At 37.7% G+C, this 21135-nt stretch overlaps 1 protein-coding gene across 3 annotated transcripts in view; it reads right to left on the bottom strand.

Moving 5' to 3' along the window:
• bbs7.L (Bardet-Biedl syndrome 7 L homeolog) overlaps nt 1–21135 on the bottom strand; it is a 32285-nt gene extending 11150 nt beyond the window's left edge. Inside the window, exons 1-13 of one of the 3 annotated variants that reach the window (XM_041589979.1) lie at nt 21075–21135; nt 17541–17699; nt 15770–15835; nt 12904–12966; nt 10122–10297; nt 9541–9727; nt 8363–8435; nt 5190–5306; nt 4375–4505; nt 4170–4254; nt 3050–3152; nt 731–923; nt 120–194 (exon numbers count right to left, since the gene is read on the bottom strand). In XM_041589979.1, coding sequence (XP_041445913.1) covers nt 120–194; nt 731–923; nt 3050–3152; nt 4170–4254; nt 4375–4505; nt 5190–5306; nt 8363–8435; nt 9541–9727; nt 10122–10297; nt 12904–12966; nt 15770–15835; nt 17541–17576 — 1305 coding nt within the window. In that variant the 5' untranslated portion in view covers nt 17577–17699; nt 21075–21135. Of the gene's footprint in view, nt 1–119; nt 195–730; nt 924–3049; nt 3153–4169; nt 4255–4374; nt 4506–5189; nt 5307–8362; nt 8436–9540; nt 9728–10121; nt 10298–12903; nt 12967–15769; nt 15836–17540; nt 17700–20157; nt 20393–21074 lie in introns of those variants that run through there. The other 2 variants (XM_018251203.2, XM_018251200.2) reach the window with 2 other exon arrangements.

Below are 21135 nucleotides of genomic sequence, written 5' to 3'. Positions count from 1 at the left end.
GAGAAAGTTTTATAATAGCTCATGTACATGTACTTAGCGACTTCCAGTAATTACATAAACTATACAATTTCCTGTTTCAATGAAGATGCTTCTTACATCCTCTCACAAGTGCTTCTCACCTCATTATCACAGCCACTGAAGCTGACCACAGCTGAATTCTTGTCTACATCCAGCAGATCCACAGGGACGTCACTCTGTAAACATCAATATCATGAGCACTGTGGGACCTCTCACCCCACTACACAGGCTGAAAAACATCAGTTCTTCCAATGGATTTACAACATCGAAAATAAATCACATTTTCATTTAAAGACAAAATATACCTTAAACCTGCTGCTGAAGGAAGATTGTAATATTAAAATTACTACAATGATGCTGCTTTAATCTTAATATCTTTGTTCCTGGATTTTATTTGGAGTAAAGCAAAAATGATTTTGCATGCACTGAAATGCTACAAACAAAGGTTATTGTGCCTACAAATGCCCCTTACAACTGCACCTGCTCTAAAGAATTTTGCACAAATACAAAGTACAGGACACAACTACACCAGAGAGCTTTGGAATTAACTGGTATTAAATAGTATTTAAATAGTATTTAGAAGAATTTTAACCCAGTTAGCCCAAATACAACAACACACTGCTGTAAGCTTTTTTAACTCCAACCCAGAGTACAATGGTGTAATGTATAAAGACAATAATGCAACAAGATATATTTGTTTTGTGCATGATACCTGTATCAGAACATTATCAATGGCCATCTGTACTTCCAGAATTAGGCTGTAGCTGGCATCGTCTTGGTTTAAGGTGAATTTGTCATTGATACTGAAGACAGGCACAGCAGACACAGCAGTAACTGACTGGGAAGAATGCTGGTACCGATCACGCTCTTGAAGGACCTTAAACTGCAACTGGTCCAGTTCAGACCTATACAAAAAGAAGCGACTGTATCATTTACTTCACAGCAAAACCAGTCTACGAATTTCCCCCTTTTTTTTTATTGCTGCCGAGTTATCTACTAAAAGATTTTTCATGGTTTTGTTTGCGGTTATTTAAAGGGATAAAATGTTGCTGCTCCAGCAGAATTCTGCACTGAAATCCATTTCTCAAAAGAACAAACAGGTTTTTTTATATTTAATTTTGAAATCTGGCATGGGGCTAGACATATTGCGAGTTTCCCAGCTGCCCCCAGTCATGTGACTTGTGCTCTGATAAACTTCAGTCAAACTGTACTGCAATTTGGAGTGATATCATAAATACGTACACGTATAGAAACAGATCTGCACACACTCAAGTTTGTGCAGTCGGGGAATGGACCCCTTTTATTTCACCACCAAACACATCAACGTTTCAGTGGGGGGGGAAACACCCTCCCTTCATCAGCTGCTATAAACACAATTGTGCCACCGTTCGGTCTAACCCACATTCTGGAGTTGACCAGCTGCTATAAATGATAAAAAGCCAATATTTGTACACCTTTAAAAATAATTACAAAAAAATGAAGTGTTAGTACAGGTATAGGATCCCTTGTACCAAACTTTGGCCAAAATATGTAAGCTCACATGCCATGTCAAGGCCCCTCATTGAACGAGTCCTACACTATGTGAGCATTATAAGTTTGTAGTGCATTTAAAATCAAGTCCCCCAGCAACCAATGTGACTGAGTAGTAAGACCACTTACCATTCGCTCAGGAGCTCTACAGGGAAAGGAGAGAGCTTTTATAAAGGTAAACTGTGCGCTGGCAAACTTTCACAAGATAACAGCTGCCTGGCAGATCTAAGAACAGCACCCAATAGTAAAATCCAGGTCCCACTGTGACACATTAAATTACATTGAGTAGGAGAAACAACAGCCTGCCAGAAAGCAGTTCCATCCTAAAGTGCTGGCTCTTTCTGAAAGCACATGCCCAGGCAAAAAGAAATGAAATGTCTGCCTACACACCAATATTACAACAAAAAAAAATACACTTGCTGGTTCAGGAATGAAATTTTATATTGTAGAGTGAATTATTTGCAGTGTAAACAGTGTAATTTAGAAATAAAAACTACATCATAAAAATCATGACAGAATCCCTTTAAATCAATACAAGCAAACATAATACATCTAGAATTAGCAATGTGTAAAACTGTGTGCAACTTGCTTTACAAAAACACCACAAAATAAAGCTTGTGTAAAGTTTCTTGCATGAAGCATAAACACGCCATTGGCCTCTTACTGCAACAGGCACAGTGTGCAAGAGTCCTGTACTTTAAACCTTCCATTGACCTGGTAGTGCATGCATGGGCCCACTTTGTACACTGTGCTCACACAGGTACCCATAACACCATGAGAGCAACAGGAATATACAAGGTGGTAAAGTATTGCACAATATTGGGCATCACTTTGCAGGTGCAATTATGCTGCAATTCTAGAAACGAACACTGCAATATGCATTTAAAAAAAAAAACATTGTAGAATGGAACAATTTTTCCAAACACTCCACATAATCGCAAGAAAATACTTCTCTTATTTACATCATGACAAGGGCCATGTTTAATGTTCACCTGGTCTGAGTACCCAGATTCATATATTTGCCTCCACTTACAAAGATTTGTTTTCCAATGGCAAATATCTGGCTTTCAGTCTGTTTGCCAAATAACGGTGGGATATTTACATATCAGGTGATCTCACTCCAAATTGTGATTTCACTCCAAATTACCCTCCTGCTACCTCTTCGGCTCTTACACAGGAGTCTTTTTCCTGCATGTTAGAAAACGAAAAAAAAACACATATATTGCATTTAAACACTTTTTTTAATGCAACCAAGTGATTTTTCCGTTCCAAACATAACCAGGCAGAATATAATGAATCAATTAGCGAATGTGTTTATTTGCGCTCAAACGCACGTTAAACGCAGAAAAAACGCCCATGTGCAAGAGCCCATAGGATTCCTTGAGAACACAGCCACAGGTGCTTGTCCGAAATTTTCACCTGAAACCAACATTTTACAGTAAAGCCTACAAAGGAATATAATGCTACAACCAAACACAACACATAGTTAGCAAAAGATTACCTTAATGAAGCAATTTTGTTTTGCATATCCTGGCTCATTTTTAACTCTTCCCCAGGACCAGCTTCTTTATGTATAGGCTCAGTGGTAAGTCCAGTCACCCATCCTAAAAGAAAGAATAAAACACCCAGTCGTCACTCCACAAATTCAATATAATTTAAAGCTACTTTTAAGAAAAGAAATATAAAGTTTAAGGCAGCGTTCAACAAGTTAATGCTGTACAAGTGAACAGTGTGCTGAGGCAATGTATAGAAACCAATTAATTATCATGTTGCATTATAAAAAATAATTATATATGGGTCTCTAATGTTAACATATTTTAATATTATAAAGAATGGACTCTGGAGAACCAATTGCTGATTCAGTGATTCATTTATTCAAAACCAGCGCACTGGTTTTGAATAAATGAATCACTGAATCAGCAATTGGTTCTCCAGAGTCCATTCTTTATATTGTGAAAGTCACTAGGTCTGGCGGTGCCTAACTCTGAAGTTGAACCAAACTAAACAACGAAAGGATTACATCATCCAACAACACATATTTTAATATTGATGCTTGCATGATAATTTTTTAATACATTTTCTATTGCTTGGTTGTGGTTGCTTTTATAGAAAAAAGCATCTAAGTAGCTCAGTGGGTAGCACTCCTGAGTTTGATTCAGGCTGGGCATTATCCGCAAGGAGTTTGCATGTTCCCCATGTGTCTGAGCACGGCCCCTCTCACACTCCACAACATACTTGCAAGTTGCTTTATGTCTCTGATAAAAAAAATTACCCTGTGTGTGAATGTGATTGGGACCTTAGATTATAAATTCAACAGGAATTCATGTGAATGATATATAAATGTATTAATTATGGATAAGTAAAATCTGAAAAACATGTACCTCCTAGCAAATCAAAATAATTACGGTTTAATCCCAGTTTGGTGCTCCTTTTACAAATATAAATGCACCAGGTAAAAATGTAGCCTACAATTTTGGCATCCCTAGTGAATATGTGCATTCTTTGTCCTTGCCTCTGAAATACCTACATGGTGTTTGTCCAAGAAAAATACAGCTTTAGCACTTACAGTGCACAGCTATTTGATGAATTAAAAGAGGCGTTACAGTATGTGTCAGTCTTACCAGAATATGTGGATAACACAATTTCATCATAGCCGTCCTTCCCAACACAGCCTCCTTGGATTGATGTTATACTTTCTGTCAAAGACTAGGAAGACTTTCAAGTCACACATACTTAAATGATTACAATTGTTTCAGATAAATTAAGAAAAAAAAACACACATTATATTTCTATAAATGATTATATTTTATAGAGAAGCTAACTTACATAGTCATGTCGGAGGACAGGTTCATTGGCACTGTCGTAGCCATACACCTCCACTGTGCCATCGTCACGGCCAATAAGCATGTCCTTTACGCCATCTCCAATAATGTCAAAGCTATCAATGCATAGAATGCCTAAGAGACAAAAATATCTAAATGAAAAAATGCATACAAGTTCACAGTAGCTTAAATGATGTTTACAGCTTTATTATCTCTGGTACTATGTAGTTAACAACATTTCTAGCAGATTCAGAGCTCAGTTCAATATCTAGGTGCTGCTGGTCATACAATCCTATTTATAAATGCCAATTGGGTTGGGGGTTATGGCTGCTTTTTAAACTCTGAAGAGTTCTCAGCATTGCTTAGCAGGTATCCATTGTCCTACTCAACCTGGAAACAAAGTATTTTACAGAAGACACTTACTGCCTCCTGTATTTATAAAAGATTGGTTCTTCCAAAGAAACATAAAACAATATATGTGCCGTGTCATTCAATAGTAGTGCAAAGTTATAAAGGTGTAATAAAATAAGCATGTGTTTTACTAGCTTTAATTTAATTGCTATTACCTAAATGGCACAGTATCTGACAGTTTAGCTTCTGGGACCAATCTGATGGATAACTGGCAAGCCAGTCCATTGATGGTCACCTTAACCTAGCAGAAAGTCATCGTAATGGGAAAAATGTATTGGGTTATTAATGATTACAATAGAATTGAGCAAGGATAAAGTCATAATTGTAGTTTAATACTTGGGAGACTACAGGGTGGACATGTCTGTTTAGGATTAATTTGAAAAGAAAATGTAGAAAAAGTAAATGCACCTCCCCTCTTTTTTTCATTTGGAATTTCCCACTTGGGAATCGGAGTATTCATTGCAATATGAATTAATCCAATCTTGCCATCTGAAGTGCCGTATAAAAGTTCTTCCCCACTTTCACCTTAATATAAAAGAATTAGATATAGTTGTTACAAAGTAGCAGATACAGATATAACACTTTTTAAATATTATACAAGCATTTTTAAACATTTAGCACAAGTCGAAGTGCAGTAAACATGTAAATAAATACACGGTATGGCAGTATTTTTGTTTATTTTATGACAAGAGATTGGAGGGTGCCGATCCCTCACTACATACTGAGTACCAGGCAGACACAAGAAAAAAGATCAGGGTGTATCAGTGAGTTCCATGAAAATAGTTATAGAGATTATACATTCGTTGTTGCCCCAGCAGAGCTTACAGTTTTAATCAGCAACCAACTAAGAATAATGGCCGCTTTTGTGGGCGAATAATCTCCTTGAAATGCTTTCCCATCAGTAATAATGTAAATCACCAGTGGGAAGTCTGAAGTCGCCCAAAACTGCCTAACTAGGAAACTTCAGGCAACTTCAGAAAAACGAAGTGTCGAATATGTTTTCCCACCTGCGCCAAATCTGGCAAAAATCTTCTTATGTGCCAATCTTGCCAAAGAAATAGATCTTGTCTAGCATGGCAGTCTAATCTGACAAGTGTTTTCTGGCCAAAATCCTCCATTTGCTGGCTGCACAACCACATTTTCAGCTGGTGAAAAATTCAACCAGTGTTGCCAGAGGCCTTAGAACACAGCAGAGTTGATATCAAACATGTGTACAAGATAGGCTGAAATTGTGCTCCTTAATTTTGATTAGTGGGAGTATCTATACTAGATATAGCTGCATAATAAATGCCTGTAGGAGATGTGAATACGGTTACAGAAATATTCCAAGCCTGCTTTGTTTTGGCCAATTTTGGTTACATACAGAACCAGTCCAGACACCTTGTTCTTCTCTTGTAGTAGGAATTATAAAACTAAAAGGGTTGGGTAGGATGAAGAGGACAAAACAGTGGAATTCCACCTTCAGGGAAGCATGAGTATTATATAGCCTGTTGCCTAGCATATCCACAACATTCATCACCGTGGGAGATGACGAAGCGCTGGCTGTATTTCAAGAAATAATCATAACAATAGCTGAAACAGTCCTATCATCATTATGGCAGAGATTCTAAATACAGAATAAGAGAAACAGTCCCAAGACTCTCTCACTGTGACAGGATCTTTATTATTGCTATTAGTCTTGGAAATGTTAACCCTGACCCCGTAGATGTCTTGAGAAAGAGGCTTTAAAGTAGAAATCCCAAATAAAAGGAATGGAAAAAAAAATTCAAGTGACAAAATTATTTTAACATATTACAAAAATATCATGAGTGATATTTCTTTTGCCGAATGGTTTGTAAGAATGCTTTTCATGCTTAAAATATACCACTCCTAGTAATGTCCAGACTAGAGGTAATACTTCCCACTGCACAATAAACCAGGGCTGTGGAGTCAGTAAATAAATCCTTAGACTCCAACTCCTCAGTTTAAGGTACCTCCAAATCTGACTACAACTCCGAATCCTCTGTTTTTAAAGGACCAGTAACAACAAAAACCAAAACTGTATCAAAATAATTAAAATATAATGTACTGTTGCTCTGCACGGGTAAAAACTGTATATTTGCTGTAGATGATTATTATAGTTTATATAAATGAGCTGCTGCTTAGTCATGGGGGCAGCAGCTGTTGTAAAGGAGAAAAGACACAGCTAACATAGCAGATAAGAGATAAAACACAATTGTATTGGAAAGGGCTTATTTGTTATGTACAATGTAAGATGTGCCTTTTTCCAGGGGTTGTTCACCTTCCAAACACTTTTTCTCAATTCAGTTGTTTTTAGATTGTTCCCCAGAAATAAATACTTTTTTCAATTACTTTCCATTATTTATTTTTTACTGTTTTTCCAAAATCTACGTTTAAAGTTGAATCTTCTTGTCTGGTGTTACTGAGCTGCCAAACTCACTCTAAAGTAACTGTTACAATTTTGCAACATTTACTTGATACATTTCTCAGAAGCATCTCTGGAGTATTAGCAACTATTGTATCAGTTCTAACAGCTGCCTGTTATGAAACCCAGAGATTCTGCTCAGCAGGGACAAAGATAAGAAATGTATCAACTAAATGTATCCATTTAGAATAGTTTATAAGGTCGGTGACCCCCCCTCACAGAGCTGCTTTAGAAGGTGAAAAATGACATTTTACACTACAATATTAGAAAAACGGTCACACATAGAAAATAGAAAGTCATTGGAAAAAGTAGTTATTTCTGGTGACCTATCTGAAAACAACTAGTTGTTTGAAGGTGAACCACCCCTTTAATGGCTGCCCCCATGGTCGGGGCGATCCAGGCCATTTTGCCGCTGGAGGCGACCTTCGTTCTGCCGCCCCCCCTCCCCACGGCACTCACCTTTTTAGCACTGGAGGGGGTCGGGGGGGGGGGTCTGTGTCGCTAGCAGTTGCACTCTCTGCACTAGAAGAACCGAATTTGGGGTTGAATAATGGAAATTCGGCTCTTAAAGTTACCAGTAGTGGAATTTTTGCCATCCCTGGCAACCAGGGGGCACTGCCGCCTCAGGCGAGTTTCTCAACTCGCCTCATTGGAGGAGCACCCCTGCCCATGGCTACACAGCAGCTTGTTTATATAAACTATAGTAGTCTTTCTGAAGCAAACACACAGCTTTTACCAGTGCAGGTTAACAGTATATCATATGTTAATTACCTTCATTTTTTGGTGTTACTGTTCCTAATGTAATCTCCATGTTGATTGAAAGAAGTTAAGTACACAACATCCAAGGCATTTTATCACTGCCAAAGCTCAAAAATATAAACCATAACCTTTGGTAATCCTAAAACAAAAAAGTTAAACTACATAAACCAAACATACCATATAGATGTTAAATATAATCCACAATGAACTAAAGTATTGTTCTTAGAAAAATAATTGCTTCTGCCATATCCTCCTTCATTGAAGCTCTTAAATCTGATTTGACTATTTCAGTACATGTATTTAAAGTTGTTAAGAGTTGGAACATTTTTTGACGACTCCATATACCCAAATTTGCTCCTGACTCCACAGCTCTGCAATAAACACACAGAATTCTTACCGCCATTTCCATTGTTCAAAGCCAAAATAGATGGAGGTCCCGAAACTTCAACTTCATACATCAAACTTGAGCCCTAATCATTAAAAAAATAAATAAATAAAAAATAAAATGCGTCTATACATTGACACTATAAATACACAATCAGCAACACAATCAAAATATGGAATAATAATTATACAATTCTAAAAACAAATAAAGAAAATGAAAACCAATCACAAATTGTCTTAAATTGCCTTCAAAGCTGTAAACAAAATAACAGGGATTGTATATAACTACCCAGGCCCGGATTTGTGGGCAGGCCGCATAGGCCCGGGCCTAGGGCGGCAAAATGCTGGGGGCGGCATGCCGCCCGCTGGCCGCAACAGAACCTGTACTGAACCCATCTGCCGCCGCATTTTAACTCGCCCTCCCAGTGTCAGCTATTGGAAAAATTCCAAAGCAAGTGAGCGGGTCGGGGTGAGCTGGCTGGCAGTGGGCGGACGAGCGGGTCGGCGGCGGGAGGATAAGCAGGTGGGGGGTGAGCCCAATCCGGACCGGGTGGGGAGGTGTGCGGCCTAGGGGCGCACATTTTAGAAATCCGGCCATGTAACTACCTACTTTCAGATGGCCATTACCACACAATACCATACCCCAATGGCTTTTTTTTAGTTTGTAGTAAAGTAGACTAGAAATAGTGGGTGCTTAGGCAAGACAAACTACAAGATGGGTAGTTTAGTCTTGCAGACACCAAGGACGTCAAACAAATTATATAGTTTGATGTTTGATTATTTTTTTTAGACAGCTGCAAAGTAAAAATTTAAAATATATGGTACAATGAGCCTTAAACAGGCAAGCAACATCTATTGTCTAAAGTTAGAAAACAAAGTTCTATGAAGCAAGATTTTTTTTCTTGCAAACATTTTAACGCACAAAGTGGAGCAACAAATGCCAAACCCAGGTGTTACTGTTTATTTAAGATGCATTTTCTGCATGTATATTTGCAAAAGACCAATGTGTAATCATGGTTTTCTAATAGAGAAGAGATGAGAAGATCACAGTACATTTTAAAGTGATTATGGATAGAAAAGCTGTGACAGATGAACATCTAATATGGTATTGCAATAGTTGCAGCTATTCAAACCAAAAAACATTGATACGAAAATAAGAAAGGCAAAATACACCCCACTAGCAGAAAATACCTCAAGAACTCTAAGCACACGGTCTTGGCAAGCCAACACTGGGGTAATGCGCTCCAACCTCTCCACGGGTAGACATACAACATCACTGATTTTATCTCCCGACAGGAAGTAGTGTTGGTCCTTGCATTCACAATAATGATTGTATATGTAACTTGCACATAGAAACAAATCAGATCCAGATATGTGCCTTAAAAAAGGGAAAAAGGGTAGTTTTTACAAATTTTTACATATTATTTGAGGAAAATATCACAAATTATTAAATATATATTAATAATACACTAAAGACATATGCACTAAAGACATAAAAAAGTGTGTGTAAATTGACTTGGGATCAGGAAAAGTAGGGGTGGATTGAGGGAAATGAAAGGAGCAGGAAAAGAGGAAGCAATGGCATGTGAAAGGGATGTTATTCTTGACTGGCAAATGCATCCGTAGTTTAATCTTTACAACATCATCACTCTCAGAATATCTGCCCACTGTACATCTGGTATATTAGATATTTAGCTAGTATCACAATAACTATGTGACAAAATCTACAAAAGCACCTCCCATACTTAAAAACAAACAGACAAAAAACTTACATAGCTCTGATACTTTCTGTTAGATTTGTTTCAAATGACAGAAACTGTTTCCCCCTCTTTGTAAAACCTCGAACTTCTGATCCTGCAGCCACAAAAATCTTCTCTTGTTGTGTGCCAAGAGCACCTCCTAGTTCTAATCGGGAGATCTTCTGGCCTGGCAAGGTCTTGAAAACTGGCTGAAAAGAGAGAAAACATTGATGGTCTCTAATTTGCATTTTCCAGCAACACATAACTATGCTTTATTTTGCACATTGATATATTTATCCTCAATACGGAGTCACACATAAACAGTTTTGGTTGGGGACTTTGGCTGATACCTTACTGTCTGACCGTCCAATCCAATTTGATCATAGCAGGTCTGTTTTTCACCTATTGTGCTTTTATTTATTCTTGAAGTTAGGATGAGGTTTTGGCAGAACCAGCAATTTATGGATAATATATATATGTATAAATATAATCATATATAAATGATCATATAAATATATTCTTATATATTGTCGCTCGTCTATTGATAGGATTCTCAACTAGGGATATATGATTCTCGCCCACAATGAGTTAGTCTCTCTTGGATTTAAATAAATACTTCCTCAAATCGAGCCTGGCCCCGAAATTCCCCCTGGGCCTGACTTGAACCATTCAGATTCACTCAGGATATTAACCAGACAGCTTTATTTGAGGTATACATAATATGAGTAATATAATACAGAGTATTAAATAATAGCTCATACGTCCTGAAAGCGTGTGAGGACGTGGAGGGAATAATTAGCAATACAACAAATGACCATTTTAACCATTTCTTCTTCCATGGGGCTAATCCAGTGGCATCCAATCATCATTCTTGTTTTAGCATAACTGTGTCACTATTTCCATCTTAGGGACAGACTCACAGTCTCAGTACAAAAGCCAAATAAGGTTCAACTACTGTGTCAGCACAGTGTCCAGAATGGTATCTATGCTGTAGTTTCTGAAACTATATGTGTCTTTCTTGGCCTTGCACTATCAATACTTGTGACATGAGACAACAGATATATTCCTTGTTCTGTGCAAACATTCTACATTCTAATAACAGAATGCCCTTTAACCTTGAGCTTCTTCTGCAACACACCAATTCTGTACTACTGTCATGCTCTTTGTTCTTTGATTATAACCACTTATGGCTGAAATCTAAAACCCTGATATCTACATTTGGCAATTATACTTTAGATGTGCTCAAATCAGACTTCTGACAAAAAAACAGTCAGTTATTCACATAACGGCAGTCAACTGCTTTTACAGGTCCTATTGCAACAAAAATTTAAAAATAAAAAACAAAAACAAATCATGACTTATTTTGAAACATCAATAACATGCAATAGTTTAAAAGTTTTGTGTGTACAGGTATAGGACCTGTTATCCAGAATGCTTGGGACCTTTGGTTTTCCGGATAACGGATCTTTCCGTAATTTGGGTCTTCATGCCTTAAGTCTACTAGAAATGAATTTAAACATTAAATAAACCCAATAGGCTGGTTTTGCTTTCAATAAGGACTAATTATATCTTAGTTGGGATCAAGTACAAGCTACTGTTTTATTATTACAGAGAAAAGGGAAATCATTTTTAAAAATTTGGATTATTTGGATTAAATAGAGTCTATGGGAGACAGCCATTCTGTAATTCGGAGCTTTAAGGGATAAGGGATCCTATACCTGTACAATATTTCCATCCTATGGGTGTGTAGGCAGCCATGACTTAAATATAAGTGTAATTATTTCATTAGTTATGGTAATATCACTTCAAAGTCTGAAAGGCAGCTAAATCTCAGGGAAGCTGCTGAAGTGTTGCTTCCAAAGTACCATTTACTTCCTTCAGTTATACGTACCTAGTTACTACAGAATTTATTATAATATGGAAGCATATAGTATATTTAAACAACTAAGTGACTACTGTCACGATGCTTTCACAGATAAGACATTTTCCACAGATAAACATAATACAGCAACTTATGATCATGGCTGCTACTAGCAGCGCTATACGCCAGGTTCTCTAAGGAACATAGCACAAGGGGAGATTTGTTGCCCATAATAAACCTGCGCTACTACGGGTTACACGTCTCCGATAACCTCTTTCCCACCAGCAATATTATGAATCATCAGTGGGAAAATGTACACGTTGCTTTGTAAAAAATTATGCATTTTCAGGATATTAGACAGGGGTAAGCAGATTTATCACAGGTGACTATCGCAGTAAAACCCCCATTTTATGTTTTTCAGGGGACCAGAAAAAAGTGGTGTAAAATCAAGGAAAATGTAAAATCAGGGAAATGTATTATGCATAATATATAGGTGGGACCACAAAATAACAATGTAAAATGAGGAGAAACTTAAAATCAGGGGATGTAAAATTGAGGTTCTACCATATGCATCGCTGCACCCACTTTGGCTTTTTTTGTGTCCCTCCCTGCAAACAGAGCACTCTGGAAGGGCAGATATTATGACCTCCAGCAACAACTAAATACTAATTCCCCATTAGCTACAGTTATTGTATTCACTAAAGATATTCAATAGGATCAGAGCAAGCTCGTAGTGGAAGTCTGCTGGAGGTACCTCAATATAAGCTCCATCAAGTGAATCAAGTCATGTCAACAGGTTTCTTTATGAGATAAGCAACACATTTGTTTTTGTTTTTTTTTGGTCTGATGTAATTATTATCTAGTTTTAACAAATAAAATACATTCTTTAAACCAATATGAATAACCCACAGCTCACAGTAAGGAATTCAACAGTTTAGTTTTGCTAATACTCACCACAGCTTCAGTTTTCTTGATGCCAAAACATGTAACAACACCGTCTTGATCTCCAACAACAACCTAGAGGGAAATAAAGTTTAATTTTCTAAATATTTTCAACTGTTTGCAAAGGCACCATAAAGGACACATAGGGGCAGATTCACTAACTTCGAGTGAAGGATTCGAATGAAAAAAATTCGAATTTCGAAGTATTTTTTGGGTACTTCGTCCATCGAATTGGTTAAATTCGTTCGAATTCGAACGAAATCGAACGATTCGAAGTAAAAATCGTTCGACTATTCGACCATTCGATAGTCAAAGTACTTTCCCTTTAAAAAAAACTTCGACCCCCTACTTCGGCAGATAAAACCTACCGAAGTCAATGTTAGCCTATGGGGAAGGTCCCCATAGGCTTGCTAACCTTTTTTTGATCGAAGGATTTTCCTTCGATCGTTGGATTAAAATCGTTCGAATCGTTCGATTCGAAGGATTTAATCGTTCGATCGAACGAAAAATCCTTCGATCGATCGATCGCAGGATTAGCGCTAAATCCTTCGACTTCGATATTCGAAGTCGAAGGATTTCAATTCGAGGGTCGAATTTCGAAGTATTTTTAACTTCGAAATTCGACCCTTAGTGAATCTGCCCCATACTGTACATAAGGGCTGCACTTTAAAGAGGCCAGTTCTACATAGGAATCCCACCAGAAAATCTCTTGTAAAAATACCAATAAGCCTTATTATACTGGCTGTTCAAAACTCAAAGTGAATAACTTGTCTAGCTCAAGCCTTTTGAGCTTGTCTTTGCAGAAAATAATGCTGAGTTAATACAAGGAAATACCCATCAGCCACCTCTCCCTGACAGAGACCAAGAATCTGGTGCATGCGCATACTTTAAGAAGTATTGGTGAGCGCACTTTGAGGAGCTCCTACCAACAATGACCCGGCAAAGCCCTCCCAATATTAAGAGCACACCAAAACAGTTGCTATAGTGATGCGCAAACCAAGCTGGAACATTTAAACAAACTGTTATGCTATGTCTTATCTCAGTTGATTGGTGCATGCTTTGTGCTGCATCCTTCTTCCTTTGCCTGCAACCTACCAGTGTCTGTTTGTATCTGCCAGTGCTACAAATCCTCATCTCCTAGCATATGCACGAGATTCAGAGGGTGGTTCAATTTTGGCACATATTGTTAGGAGTGGCTATGTTAATGACGCCACACCAAATGGTGGGAGCGACCGAAGATGAATGGGCGAATTTATTAGAGAAGTGGATTTCTGGAAACATTTACTCAAAAATAACTTAGTGATCAGGTACAGCAAGGGGGGTGCTACATAGTGATCAGGTACACCAAGGGGGGTGCTACATAGTGATCAGGTACACCAAGGGGGATGCTACAACATAATAAAGTGTTGGGATACTGATTTCCCTACAGGGGCCCATTTATGCTTATCTGGGTTTCCTTAACACAGGAATTAACAGAACTGCTAGTATTGGTTGAAAAAATAAAAAAAGCTGTAACTCCAGTTCAAAGAAAAATTTCTCAGTTTTCGTGATTGCAATTAACAACCACCGGGTGTGTTCATGAACTGGTTTGCGGTAAGTAAGTGCAATTACTATGGTCAGAAATAATTATGTAGTAAGAATGGGTCATATAATCTTTGCCACACCTTTTGTATTAACTCCATCTTTCCAGGGTGCACATCACACAACATACATTTTATTTTCCAATTATCGTCCCATGAAGGGACTGTGACATTATTAAAGTAATGCTATACTGTATACAGAGATTATTACAACCCCATTTCCAATAAAGTTGGGTCACTCTTTATAATGCAAATGTAAAAAGAATGGGGTGATTTGCAAATCATTTAACCCTATATTTAATTGCAGATAGTACAAAGACAAATCAACAAATCTTGAAACTGAGAAATGTTATGGGTTTCAGAATAATCTATGCTCATTGTGAATTTGATGCCAGTAACACATTTAAAAAAAAAAAAAAAGTTGGGACAGGGGAATGTTTCCCACTGTGTTGCATTACCAATTCTTTTAACAACTCTACTGTCTGGGAATTATGGAGACCAACTGCTGTAGTTTTGAAAATGAATGTTGTCCCATTCTTGCTTGATACAGGAATTTAGCTGCTCAACAGTTCAGGTCTCCTTTGTAGTATTTTTTTTTGATCATGTATGGCCAGCTTTATATTTGTTGCCAAGAATGATCAAGCCTGGGACTGCCAGGGTGAGCTGTAGAATTGGTTTTCTGCTTTTACATGTGCTAGGAGCCCAAATACCACTGAAACACAGTGCAATTCTACACCATTGCTCTAAGAGTACATTAAATACCTATATGGACTGGACAGATAATACAGTCATTCATTTGATGTTTCCTGTACTGGTCACGTATATAGTGAATAAAGTACCCCTTTTGTAAAATATAAGGATATTATAAGTTACCAAGGAGTTTCATGACCATATAAAAACACGAGGCCGAAGGCCGAGTGTTTTTATACAGGTCATGGAACTCCGAGGTAACTTCTAATATCCTCATATTTTGCAACTGGGGGTACTTTATTTATTATAATACACGAATTTCAGTGAGTCATGTGACTAAAATGACATCAGGACTCACCGTTTATAACTGATGACATCAGCACTCACCGTTTATAAGGATATAATTTACAGGATATTTATGGCTTTTGTGTATTATATGTATATATTCAACTGACAAAAAACGTACTGCTGTAACCTACAACTAAACAATTATCGATGATATATTAATCTTATCTTAAGATGGATTGTTATGTAACTCAATATATTGCTGAAAACTTTTTGGATAATTGTAGAAAAGTCGCAAAAATTTACAAATACTTAGCAGTTACCTTCTGAGTAGCTCGTCTTCCTGAAGCAGGAAGCAATCTCATGGTTTTCTGAGAAGTCACTCCTACCTGAAAGTACAAACAAAGGCAAGTAGTAAATCAAAAGCAATTAAATGATGTATGGCAAATCAAATGAAAAATCCACAGGAAACATCAACAAATTTAGATACTACAGGTAATTGTAGCCAGTGGAGTGGGGCAGGCTGTTATAGTGGTGTGCAAAACTACATTTTGCACTTATTAAGACCTGTGTACAGTTCTTTTAAAAGAGCCATCAGAAATCTTGGGGCACTGTACAAGTTATTTATCTGGGGACCCTCTCAAGAACACAAAGCACCAAACATTTTTGGCCACACCCCTTGTGTGCACTACACAAAAGATCAGCTACCAATTAGGGAGGTTTTGCTATGACAAATTACAGTTACTATGTTACAAAACGAACAAATCACAAAAGAAGTTGAAAGTTACCGTAAACAGGGGTGTCATTTTAGAGAAAAATTACGTTTAACTGCTAGGGGCCCCAGGAATTATAGGAGGCCCAGTGGGAGTTTAACTGATAAGCAGTTGCAATATATGTTAATAGAAAATGTATTTTATCCAAAGTTTAGGTGCCCAGTTATCTTGCGAAGGGGTGCAGTAACTTGTCATTTCACTTCTAAAAAATGCATGCAGGAGAGAAGTCATATAATTCAGTAAACGGATACCAATATTTACAGTTGATGCTACTCTATAAAAAGTAAATAGTCCCATTAATTAATGTTCTCTTTGGCTTGAATATTTACTCAAATCTGTTACAGATCAACTGCTACTCTTTGAATGAGTATGGCAGATTTATTGAGCTGCTACTGGGAACATGGAGGGGGGGGAGAAACCAAATAAACAAATTTAGAGAAATGTAGATAATTATAAATTTGAAAGCACCCTGAAGTCTTTCACTGGAGTGTAGTATTTGAAAACAGTAAGTTTTGTGAAGGAAAAAATCCCCTTTAAAGATATGTATAATGGTTAAAAAGCTGTGCACACATAGTGATGCATGGGAAAGCAATGCTTCCACACACCGACCCTCACCCACCTCTCCCAGCTCCAGCCAAACCCACTGCTACAGATGCTCTCATCTATAAACACATTTGAAAGTCTTTCCACAAGTAGCTTCTAAAAGCCTTTTGCAAATAGGTATTTTGAAATATAATTGTAAACAAGTCTGACAGCCATTAGAATATAAATTATATAATATAGGCAAATGTGGACACTGACAGAGCACTGTAATATAACAAAAGGGAAAGTTTATTTAACAAGTCTTCTATACAAATGCCCCCACCCAAAAAAAAACAAAAAACAGACAAGCTCAATGAATAAACCTTTGGTCAAACTACAGATTTGGTCAGAAATACACTGTCAATCATCCAGTAATGTGGCCTCTAAACAAGCATTCAAACAACCACAATGTAGAGCTAGAAGATAAGGGGGGAAAAACAAAATTGAATACTGCACTATAAGGACTGGGAAAGTGCTTGTATTGGCACTTGGGCTTTCTTTGTCTACATACTATCTGGTTGACAGGTCAGAAAGCAAATTAATCCCGATATGTAAACAATGAGGATGAAAATAAGAGGTACAGTATTACAGACAAAATGGCAGAAAACAAAATATAATAAAGGGTTAATTGCGGTCTTGTGCTGATTAAATGCATTTAAATACAGATTACTGTGCAAAGCAACACTGCTTCTCTGCCTTCCCTTTACTTCAGGATAATAAGGATTAATTAGTGCTGTACCTGCAGGTAATCCATGCGATGTAATTGCAGTTCCATGGTGGAGGGGTGCTGCTGTTTATCCTCTTATTAGAAGCAAAGCTCCTCCACTGGGTGGGTGGAAAACTTATGTATAGACTCCTTTCAGGTCATTTAAATCTGTGATATTTATCTTGCACTAAACTGAAAGAGCACATAAAATACAATCACATGGACATGTTTTAATTAATGTAAAAACAACAACCAAATGATAAAAATTATACAGTGTCTTAACAAACAACCAAACTAAACTTTTTTATTACTAACCACAACAATAACAGAGCAAATGCTGGCCATTTAAATCAAGCAAGGTTAACGTTCAGTTTTTTGTTGTAGTTAAAGGGATTCTGTCATGATTTTTATGACGTAGTTTTTATTTCTAAATTACACTGTTTACACTGCATATAATTCACACTACAATATAAATTTTCATTCCTGAACCAATAAGTGTATTTTTTTAGTTGTAATATTGGTGTGTAGGCAGCCATCTCAGGTCCTTTTGAATGGGCATGTGCTTTCAGAAAGAGCCAGCAATTTAGGATGGAACTGCTTTCCGGCAGGCTGTAGTTTCTCATACTCAATGTAACTGAATGTGTCGCATTGGGACCTGGATTTTACTATTGAGTGCTGTTCTTAGATCTACCAGGGAGCTGTTATCTTGTGTTAGGGAGCTTCTATCTGGTTACCTTCACATTGTTCTGTTAGGCTGCTGGGGGAAAAATAGAGGGGGTGATATCACTCCAACTTGCAGTACAGCAGTAAAGAGTGACTGAAGTTTATCAGAGCACAAGTCACATGACTGGGGGCAGCTGGGAAACTGACAATATGTCTAGCCCCATATCAAATTTCAAAATAACATTTTTTTCCCCATAACAGTATCCCTTTAAAGTAATATGTTCAGAGGGAAGGCATCACTTTCGTAATAAGAGATGATCTTTTCACAGTCACAAAAATATACTGCCGACAGAATGGCACTAATGTTGCTTCTACTAATGCTCCTAGGCTGCAGGGCCCACTTGAACCAACCTCCCAACCACTGCAGCTTCTTCTCCTCTGGTGCCATCGCCTCTACTGGGTGAGTAGGAGATTCCAGCTGTTAAAATCTCCCATCCAGCTCCAAATTTATTACCAAAACAGGGACCTCTGGTTTGCAGTAAACACACTCTGGCACCATAAGCAATCCTTATCTTGACTTTAGTTTCAAATATACTATTTTTCCTAATATTCCATGTACTAAGTAGATTTGTGATACCTGATATTTGTATGGACCGAATACTACTGATGTATGTATTTTTGTATCTGCATTTAGACCTTATTTGACACTTGCGACAAAAACTGATGCTTCTCTTCTTGTCCTTTGATGTTCTTTTTTCCCCCCGAAATATACCAATAAAACATAAAATTAAGAAAAGATAGATAATCTCCTGTCCAGTCCCCAGTGGAGATGCAGCACGCTGCCTGAGATATTTGCCATCTTTATGGCCTGCTTCCAGTACAATGTTCAAGACAAGTTGGTATTCCCTTTATATAGGTACACTTTATTAAACATGTATCAGGAAGTGCTGAAGTCTTTGCTGCCCCATGTTAAAGGGGTAGCTCTTTAAATTAACTTTTAGTATGATGCAAACATTAAATTAATTCTTCCCAACACTCTCCTTTGAATATATAGACTTAAAGTAAATGCATATTGCATAACTAATATTTCTGAAGGCCTACTTTAGGTATACATGCTTTCAGCTGTTACTTAAATTGATCCTTTACAGGGAGGAACTGGAGTATAGAGGTTAACTCTGAAAAATGGTACACATTCACAAAAGCTTAATTCCAGTTTGAGGAATTCTGAGCTTTGTGTTCAACTGTCGGTTTCAACGTCAGTTTTATAAATGACAAATAGCAATTTGTCAACACAGCTTTCTGCTGACCTGGAGTTGGCAAAGTTTTGTTGCTGTTATCAACATTATTTTCCTTCACTTAATAATTCAATTTAATGCAATCTGACCCAATTAAAACAAAAAATACAGTGAAACTGAAAGATTTTGACTTTAAAACAATTTAGATTTTCTGGTACAAAGAAACATTTTATTGCTTTTTAATGAAATGAATGCACCCTTCTGGGAGTGTCCTGAAAAGACTTGGATTCTGCTTTAGGACCACAGATTCATTACAGAATCAAACATATTTACTTTTAATTAGTGTAGATTGCAAAAGGTGATTTATTTTATTAAAGGGGATCATGCGGCATCACTGTAAAAGGAACGTGGACAGGTTCAAACCATTAGATTATAAATTGATATCAATAAATGTATTGTAAATAATTTTTTAATTAAATTAAAACCCCTTTCATTGTCACCAGCCCTGTCCATCTCCTGCCCTCCCACTAATGTGAAGGCTGCACAGTGTATATGGACTTTATATTGGCTTGGGGCAGTAGCAGGTTCTGTCAGGCTGGAGATGATGCTAAATCAGACTCCAATGGTGCACTCCACCCATACATCGACCCCAGACCTCTGACACATTGTATATAACGAAATAGTAACAACTATAATGACATTACGTGGCTTTAAACACAATAGGGAGATAATAAAGACAGTAGTGAGTGTACCTCTATCGAGTTCAGTGAGCCCCATATCAACCATACTACAGACAAGCCAAGGGCTCTGGGCAAAGTACAATACACACCTTAACTGGCGGTCAGTCTAATACTATAGTTCTCCGGCTGCTGGCATTTGGGGTCACACAAAAACGAGAGCGCGCACAGGAAAGCCTATCCGCGACACCGCAAGTACCGATTCTCCCTGGCAACCAGCGCGTCCGGGGAGGAGCCGACGTGCAGCGTAGCATTGGTCACATGACTTCTTGGTTCATTGGAACGCTTTGAATGCAGGTGGAGTTCTCGCGTTGTTGGTTCTCAACTGTAAAAGCGCGATTGTGTGCTTTTTTTTTTTTTTTTCTGGCCCGTTGAAGTGTACATATTCGCTGCATTTTGCGACGCGCTAATATCTGTTTGTTCTCTATTCCATCCCCTGACTTCGCACATCAGAAGAATCCATGGTACATGGTGTTAAATGTAGGGTCACCTGAAAAATCAGGAGAATGTCTATTTCTATCTAGAGGTGTATACTGCTCTTTTAATAAGGCGACCGTTTTTCTATTGAAGGAGCTTAACTGCGTGCCTATAAACAGTTCCCTGCTATTTAAATCCTTTACTTTGGCTGTTTGGCAGAAATCTAGTTGTTGAGAAGAAAATTATTAGCAGTGAAAGTTGTCTTTGTGAACTCTAACCTTCTTCGGTGATACTTCAGATGTATCATTTGCTTTTGCTACAATAAACTTATTTTGCCCAACATGCTTCCTGCTAAACAGTGTGCACTGTGCAAGAGCGCAATATACAATGAGCTATGCAAGTGATATGGCTGCCATAGCCTGCTGGATAAAGGTAACTACCTTTAAGGCCTGTGCCAAATGTGGAGAAGATAATGCCAGTCTGCTCTTAAGGTGGCCATAGACATTCAGATTTACCTTCACATCGGACGAACGATCGTTCAGTGCCATCTCCAGACCTGCCACTAACCATTCAGAT

This window comes from Xenopus laevis, chromosome 1L, assembly GCF_017654675.1.
Source record: "Xenopus laevis strain J_2021 chromosome 1L, Xenopus_laevis_v10.1, whole genome shotgun sequence".
In the NCBI taxonomy this organism is placed as follows: Eukaryota; Metazoa; Chordata; class Amphibia; order Anura; family Pipidae; genus Xenopus; species Xenopus laevis.
This window is presented reverse-complemented; position numbering and strand designations above follow the sequence as displayed.